This window comes from Echinops telfairi, unplaced genomic scaffold (genome assembly GCF_000313985.2).
Source record: "Echinops telfairi isolate 266 unplaced genomic scaffold, ASM31398v2 ScPeMD7_443;HRSCAF=831, whole genome shotgun sequence".
Lineage (NCBI taxonomy): Eukaryota > Metazoa > Chordata > Mammalia > Afrosoricida > Tenrecidae > Echinops > Echinops telfairi.
This window is the reverse complement of record NW_022104341.1, coordinates 25,945,547-25,954,108: the sequence shown is the minus strand read 5'-3', so window position 1 is coordinate 25,954,108 and position 8,562 is coordinate 25,945,547. Positions and strand designations below refer to the sequence as shown.

Sequence of the window (8,562 nt, the reverse complement as noted above, 5' to 3'; positions counted from 1 at the left end):
ATGTAGCCAGAAGAGGCAAGAAACAAACCACGGTCAGACATCTGTGCTCCAATGTTCATCATGGCAGAGTTCACAATCACAAGGAGTTGGAAACAACCCAAATTTCCATCAACAGACCAGTGGATTAAAAAACTGTGGTACGTACATACAATGGAGTACTACACACCCTAAAAAGCAGTGATGAATGCATGAAGCATATCGCTGCATGGGAAGACCTGGAAGATATTATGCTAAGCAAAGTAAGCTGAGCACAAAAGGACAAGTACAACATGAGTCTGCTGAGGTAAGCCCAAAAATGCAAAAGGGGCATAGGGAAAAAGTTACTGTATACAAACATTCCTGGGGTGAGATCCAGGTAGCATGGCAGGGGCCAGATCCAATCTAGGGATACATATGGCAGCCAACTAAAAAAGAGGGGAAAAGAAAAAAAAAAAAGACATGGGTGGCCGGGAACAGGGCACTAACCACCCAAGGGGAAGGTGTTGTTTTATCTCCACAGGAGAGGGAGAGAGGATAGACTGCTTTAGAATGTGCTGTGGGGTGGGTTTCTAGTCCCAGCGACCCTACAGGACAGAGCAGAACTGCCCCGAATTTCCTAGGCTAAACATAATCTTTACTGCGCAGCTGATTGCCTGGGAGTCGCTCGGGGGTTTCCAACCCACAGATCTTGAGGAGACATCACCTGAGCGCCTTAAGCGCAGTGTCACTACAGCGTTTTACTGACATCATTGAGACAAAGATATAAAATGATTTAAAAATATTTCGACAAATTCACAAGGTTTGGTACCATACATAGGAACGAAGAAACTGGCTTATACTTAAATTTAAGGTTGGAAGTCAGAGACAAGCATGCACTCTCCATTTGTCGTTTGGGGGTCCCGTCTGCAGCAGTGTATTAGGCTGGCTGAGTTTATCCAATATGGAAAAGTTCTGTATTCCTAAAATGAACCACTTGCTTGGGATTAGTCTCACGTCACTACACCTAAGATAGGCTGCGACAGAAAAATCATTCATCGTCAAGTGAAAAAGAAGTCCCAAACTCTCCCATAAAAGTAGGTCTTGATAAGTTTGGAGGGGAACAGATAATTTCATTCTGAGGCTCAAAGTCTTCCCTCCTGTTGCAAACTCGCGCAGCAGGCCTGAGGGTAAAGGTAGAAGAGTGCTTTAGCTAAGAGTTTTCTTCATGGAGGAAAAAAACCCTGGCACAGTAAAAGGTGCAGAACACTTTCCCGTTTGTCAGGAAAAGACTGAACAGTGAAAGCCGAATTCTCTCTTCTAAGGAGAATCGGCGTGGAACAAGCGGGAGGAGGATCGCGGCGCTCACCATTGTGTTCGCCCGGCGGCGGACGGACCTGGTCGCGCAGCGCCGTTAAAGAGTCCTTCTTTGTTCGGCGCCAACCGGAGCCGCAGGGCGCGGTGTTCCTCCGCGCTCCCTCCGCCCCGCCTTCCCGGGGCCCTGGAGAGCTGCCATTGGGCCCCGGCTCGCTGCGCGCTCCCACAATGCACCGGCAGTCCGCGGGAAACCAAAATGGCGGCGGGCTGTGTTGAAGTGGGCTGTGTTTGAGGTTGGTTCGCAAGCGCTCGCCCAGTTCCAGTTCTCGTGCCGACGACCTCCGCTGTGCGTGCGTCTGTGCAGGGTCCCCGGTGGGGCGGGTACCCAGGAAGTGCTCGGACTCGCAGGGGAAGCGCCCAGGGGGACGTGATTGCTTGTTTTTTTTTCCTGTATGAAGCGTTTGGCACCACTGAAGTGACCGAATGAGGTGAGACCTTGGCCTGGGAACCGGCTTCTTCCGTGGAAGTGGTGGAGCAGGAAGAAAGGAAGCGAAGGGAAAGATGGAGGCTCGCGGTGGGGGTGGGGTGCCAGTGTGTGCATTTGGTTTGTGTATGTGTAGAGAAGAGTGGATGGAAAAGGAGTGTAGTCCATTGGGTGTTGGAGAAAATAGGGTCCGAAGGAGCGAGCGGGGCTTGGGGGAATGGGTTGGGGGAACTGGATGAAACGGGGAAGCTGTGTTTCGTGGGGCAGGAAGGAACCTGGGGGCGGGAGATGGTTGGAGGGGCAGGATGAACCTGGTGGCGAGGGGGTGGGGGACGGAGGGGAGGAGCCGTTAGGAAATGGGGGCTGGGGACTATGGGGAGCAGAATGAAGGGGGGTTGCCTGGGACCTTTGGAGACATAAAGGGAAGTCGTAATTTGGAGCCGAGGGCGGTGGAATTGTGTGGGAACGGAGTTTGGAGGTAGAGCGGACGGGCAGGAGGTAAGGAAGTGGAGCCTCGGAGCAAACCCTGCAGGTTTCACGGAAGAGGAGGTGGGAAGGAAAACAAGATGCGGGAGGAGGCACCTTTTATTTGGAGCTCACCAAACCTGAGGTATCGCTTCTGTTTAATTAAGTCTAACCATATTCATTCAGTTTTTTACAACTGAGATAATTACGGCTGAACTCACTTGCCAACATGTTTCTGGGCAGCATTCTGGGAGTGCCAGAATTCTGTATTTTACAGTCTGGTACCTTTGGTTAAGAGTGCTTCTAGGGAAGCAATTAGAGGAAACAGATGGAGGTATCTGGGTGATTTTACTGAGGGCTGAACAATGGGGAAAGGGTATGAAATGTTATTAAGACGCTTAACTTTGGTTAATGATGAAACCCATCTAATACTAATACACACATGAAAAGCTACGTCGGCCTGTGCATATCCCAGAGGGAAAGCATCATGGGAAGTCAGGAAAGACGGAGACACCCGTAAATAGTGCCCGATTTAACTTGACTCCACACGTACCCTGGCAGTAGTAACTTTCTCCTTCAGACTCCAAGTGATCCTCTAGGAGTGAGATCCTTTGCCTAAGGGATGGTTTTAACTTTCATGTTTTCATTCTCTCCCTAAAAGGTCTTGCAAAGGAAGCTGAAGTTGAAAGTACTTACTGTGGATAAAAGAAGATGTACTAAAATGCTTAGGTGACCTTGTCAGAGGTTTTGGAAATCCTTTAAATGGAGCCCTTTAAAGGGATTCAGTAATTTGGGAGGAAAGAGTTGACTTACAATGTCTTAACATGAACGTAGTCTAGTTTTGATTTGGAATGCTACTTACATTTCAAGTATTTCAAATGAAAGGCGAAAAGGTTGAAAATTTTTGTTTTTTAAATTCCTCAATTTAGAAATGTATTTAGATTTGCATTTTGAAATTTGCTTTCCTTTTTAAGGCCAAAAAGGCTCTAAAATATTTGAATTAAGAATGCACCTGTTTCCTGATGCTGCATATTCATAAGTACCCTAGTATTAAATGGTACATTAATGGAAATCTACTTAACTATAGAAATCATCTGGTTAATGTTTTTCCCTAGACAAAACCAAAAATATGTAATAATATCATGAAATGATATCTATTGCCTCAAAGCTCTGTAGGAAAGAGATTTTGTGTTTTGCTGTGTGTTTTGATTATGAATATATATCTATTAATTGCACTTTTGACTTAAAGGATAGTTTGCTTTATTTGTATTTCAGCATAATCTTTACATCTGACTCGAGGAAACTGCTATAGTGGTCATCTATTGTAACAGATGGGGGAATTTGTTTGAGGAGTTGCTTTGGCAAACATCTGTAGCTTGGTGGTTCTGAAAGAAACCTGGCTGCTGTTTGAGTTAGTCTTAACTCGGCTGAAATATTTCTTGATCCACATTTCCATGTTTTACTGTACTTATTCTTTAGAATCATTTGTTTATTGCAGAAGAATACAATGTCAACAATCCTGACTTGAAATAGGGAAGTTTCCCTGTGTTTCTTATGTTTAAGAGCAGTGCTGTCCAATTAAAGATTCTACAACTGTTTTGCTTTGTTTGACAGCTGGGAGCTAGGCTACATGCGACTTTTGAACACTTGAAATGTGATGTTTGTGACTGAGAACCGAATTCATTAAAATTAAATTTTAACCGGTCACATGTGGCAATGGCCGTTGTTTTGGAGAGCATAGTATTAGAGATCATAGCATTTATGTGTTAGGACTTTACTTATCATTAGCCATGGAAACCACAGGAACCCAAAGGCCAGCGACTGCTATAGAGCTGAAGTTCAAGTTGCTTTGTTCATTTTTAAAATGATATATTTCATTTTTGCTGTAAACCCTGTCTTCTGTCATAGTTCTGTTTTCATATAACAATGTTAAAGAATATGGAAGGTAGTCACTTCTGGAGCTTTTAAGATTTATCTGGTGCTATTTCCTATGTTAAAAACCAACCAAAAAGTGGGGTTAGGAAGGTTACTTGTTACTTTAAAAAATAACAGCTTTCAGATGTAATTCACATACTAGATATTCTTAAGTATAATTCACATGTATGCTTTTTTGAAGTGTGCAGTTTGCTGATTTTTAGTATACTCACATAGTTGTGCAACTATCATTACCTAATTTCAGAACATTTTCCACTCCTTATCCTGCCAATCATTAATCTGTTTTATGTTTCAATGGATTTTTCTATTCTGGATAATTCCATATAGATGGAATTACTCGATGTGTGCCTTTTTGTGTGTCTTGACTGTTTCCATTTAGTATTTTGTTCCCAAGGTGTATCTGTGTCTCAGCGTCTTATCAGTACTTAAGTCCTTTTTTTGGCCAAATAATTTGTTGTATGGATATATTACATTGTTTATCCATTCATCAGTTTATGGACATTTGAGTTGTTTACACTTTTGTTTATGAACACTGCTATGAAAATTCATGTACAGAGTTTGTATAAACCATGTTTTATGTGAACACCAGGGAGTGGAATTGCTGGGTCATGTGGTAACATGATGTTTAAGATGAGTAAATGCCAAACTTTTCCAAAGTGGCTGTGCCATTGTGTAATTCCAGCAAAACCCCACCAATTCTCCTGACACTTGTTATTATTTCTCAGAATAATCTACTATGTGGATCAGTTTTTTTTAATTGCTTCATAAAATTGGAAATCCAGGATAGCTTATAAATCACCTTCTGAATAGGATTTTTTTGTAGTAATAAATTAATTCTCCATTGTGTTACGACAATTTTGGTAAAGACAGTCCTTAATAAAGTTGTTTAGTTTTTGCTCTAATGGTTTGTGCAGACCATGCAAAAATATTTTAAGTGTGCAAAACTGAGTAATAAGTCCAAGTGTTGCCCAGGATGCGGATTTAAATAAGGGAACAGAGCAAAGGAAAGAACCCTTGTGATGGATATATTGGTATCTTGACTATCAGTGTTGATATTCTGGTTGCAGTAATATTCTGTACTTTTCAAGATGCTGCAAATGGGGCAAACGAGGCAAAGGCTACAAATTCATGTGGACCTACAGTTACTTCAAAAAGATATGTTCAATTAAAAAACAAAAATGAGGGGATAAAGTAGATCACAAGAGGGATAGCAAGAACAGTTCGTACATTTGTTGGGATTCATTCAGCAAGGTGGAAAAACCAAAAATCTAAAAGATGAGCTTCTGTTCTTCCCTATCCTTGATAAGGAAGTTTATATTGCAGAATAACTTCCAACTTTTTGTCAGAGGGAGGACAGACCACAGTGGTCTTGTGGAAAGTACTGGTGAAGATCCTCAGAAGGTTTGGATCTGACGGAATCTAGTTTTTTTTTACCTGAGTAAATGAGGTTGAGACCTGTGTGACCCTGTAGGACAAGAGTGGAACTACTCCTTTGGGTTTCTTCTTCCAAAGCTGTAATTATTACGGGAATAGACAGCCTCATTGTTCTTCTGAGAAGGACCTAGTGGTTTTGAACTGCTAACCTTGTGGGACTCAATGCATAACTACTATGCCACTGGAGTTCCTGCCATATATCGATATAGTGCTAATTTTTGAAGTCACTTTCCCCAAAGAGTTGAGCTATAGCACAAAAGTTCTTCATGTTCCTACTGTTAAGTCCATGTGCTTGGTATTCTGAAAACACCACCGTTTTTCTTCTGGTAATGGGTATGTCTAACACTGAGTTGATAATTTATTTTGCCTTATTCATTATTGTAGTTTCAAAACATTGATTGAGTTACTATGTTCTCTGTTGAGTATACTATATAAAGAGGGCTTCAAAAAGTTTGTAAAAAATGGGGCTGAAAGGTAATGAAAGTTTTTCGAAAACTTGCTTTTGAGGCCACTTCATTTAAAATTTATTGAATTCTAGATTTAGGGGATGAAAAAGATCATTGTTTAGTTTAGGTCTGAAAAACTGACCTTTGGCATTGTTAGGATGTTTTAGAAGTTGCTGAACAGCCCTAATAGTTCTGAATGATGTTAAATAACGTTCCACAACCACAGTAGAGTTCAAAATAATAACAGAGCCAGGAGGATTATTATCTACCTTGTAGACTCTGATTTGGGAGGTTTAAGGGGACTTTTGTATAGATATTGTATATTTAAATTCTTTTCACTTGATTTTGTAATTCAGCCAGGGTTAAAAAGCACTGTTTTGTCCTAGGTAATATTAACATATCATGAAGGATAAACTAATAATATGCCATATTTTTTATACGTGAAATTAAAAAATCTAGCACTATTTCCATCACATGAATATGTAAAATACTTTTACTTAGTTGTTAATAAAGTAGCTAATGGAACTTTGTAGTTTGGGAACTTTTTGGACTGTTTTATGAGTGCTATGAACCTTGTGGAATGTTTTATGGAATTGCAGTTAGGTTTTGTGAGTGAATTCTTCTTTAAAAAATGTGTTCAAGGGTTAACACCTTTAGTTCGGCATATTATAAAAGGTAAACAAGATCTGCATTAGTTAGCGTGTGAGAATGACTTTCTCTTAGTTTTAAAAGCTAAGAATCTAGATTAAAGTAAAACTGTGGGCACTATTTTTTCCTTTTGGTTAACATGAGACTTGTCATGTCTCCTGAATGCCTTCTCTCTTTTTTTTCTAGATTCCAGAAACTTTCCCAGTTTTGACAACTGTCTAAATCCGTCTCTTAGATTTTCCCTTCTCATAAATAGACTAAAGAATAGGGTTCCTTCACTTTGTCTTTTTATTTTAAGAGCTCTATTTTGCTGCTCATTAGAAGGGGAAAAAAAACGTAAGAGCTATTTGCAAGATAAAAAAATTAGAACATTGTAATTGTGTTCCCCAGTGCAACAGTTCTCCAACTTTTTGATTCTATGCCCTTCACGCTCTTAATTATGGGGACCTCAAAAACTTGTTTGTGTGGGTTATCTCTGTCAATATTTACTATATTAGGAATTATAGCTGAGAACATTTTACAACCAGAATACATAGGTACACATACTGGTATCATTCTCAGAGTGATGAAATCATCACACATCAGTCAGCCTCTGGAAGACCACCTAGCTGTGCTTTCTAGACCTGAGAGGGTCTGGCAGGTCCCCCCCAGGAACATACCTTGAGAACTGATAACGCTGAAGACAGTGGTTCTCAACCTGTGGGTTGAGGGGTTGCCCAATTCATAACAGTAGCAAAATTACAGTTACGAAGTTGCAACGAAAATTATTTTATGCTTGGGGGGTAACCACAACATGGGAAACTGTATTAAGGGCCACAGCATTAGGAAGGTTGAGAACCCCTGCTCTAAGACCATTGTTTAAGGAGTTAGTTGTTTCATGTATTAGAGTATGTGATATGCGTGACCTATGCTTAAACAGCTCATTTGCCTCCTCATGGAAAAACTGGGCATTTCAGGCATAAACCTCTTAAGCTTCCTTCTACATACATCCATCAGCTTGACTTTTGATCTTCACTTGAGTTTGTTAAAAATTTGTGGTATTAACCTTGATATCAAACTCATTTTATCCCTCTGGCATAAAAATTACTTTTTTTCAGAAGGCATCAACAAAAATGAGCATATTGCTGATAACTGAAACCTTAATAGCAATACTTTCTTTGATTTACCCTTGCACTTAAATTTTATTCCACCAACTTTCCATTTTATTTTCTGAGTTTATGAGTATTATTAATGTCCTTGCCTCTAATTTCTGTTCTTCTCCTTTCCAGCTATACATTTTTGTTGTCCCTTCTTTTGCTTTTCTGTTTTTAAGTTTTTCCTGTAGTTATATCTGTACTTTATGTATTGGTGGATTCTATAAGCTGAAAGTAAACAACTTAAGTAAATATTTCTTTGCAGTGGCAGATAGTATTATGATTGTAAGTTTTTTCCTTTAAAATTTTAAACATTTGCCCATTTTTCTACCTTTTGTTTTATTTATAGTTAAAATTTTTTTTTAATTGGGAGCTCTTGCAGATATTCTAGCAATCCACATTTCATTTAGATCAAGCATAATTGTAAGTTGCTGCCACCATCATTTTAAAAAGATTTTCTTTCTTCTTGAACTCTTTGATATCAGCTCCTAATTACCCCCTCCCTGCCCCACCCTACCTCTGAGGAACCCTTATATATCATTATTATTTAACTTATTTTACCATATTTTAAACCATCCAATTGATCTATTCACCTACAATTCTTTTTTTTAAATCATTTTATTGGGGGCTCATACAACTCTTATCAAAATCCATACATCAATTGTGTAAAGCATATTTGTACATTCGTTGCCCTCGTCATTCTCAAAACATTTCCTCTCCACTTAAGCTCCTGGCATCAGTTCCC

At 39.8% G+C, this 8,562-nt stretch overlaps 1 protein-coding gene across 1 annotated transcript in view; it reads left to right on the top strand.

Annotated features, from left to right (window-relative positions):
- The first annotated feature begins 1,531 nt into the window (after positions 1-1,531).
- Positions 1,532-8,562, top strand: part of MTF2 (metal response element binding transcription factor 2) — a 69,312-nt gene continuing 62,281 nt past the window's right edge. The window contains exon 1 of the mRNA XM_004699258.2: positions 1,532-1,760. Within this exon, the coding sequence (XP_004699315.1) occupies positions 1,756-1,760 (5 nt within the window). The 5' untranslated portion in view covers positions 1,532-1,755. The remainder of the gene's footprint in view (positions 1,761-8,562) is intronic.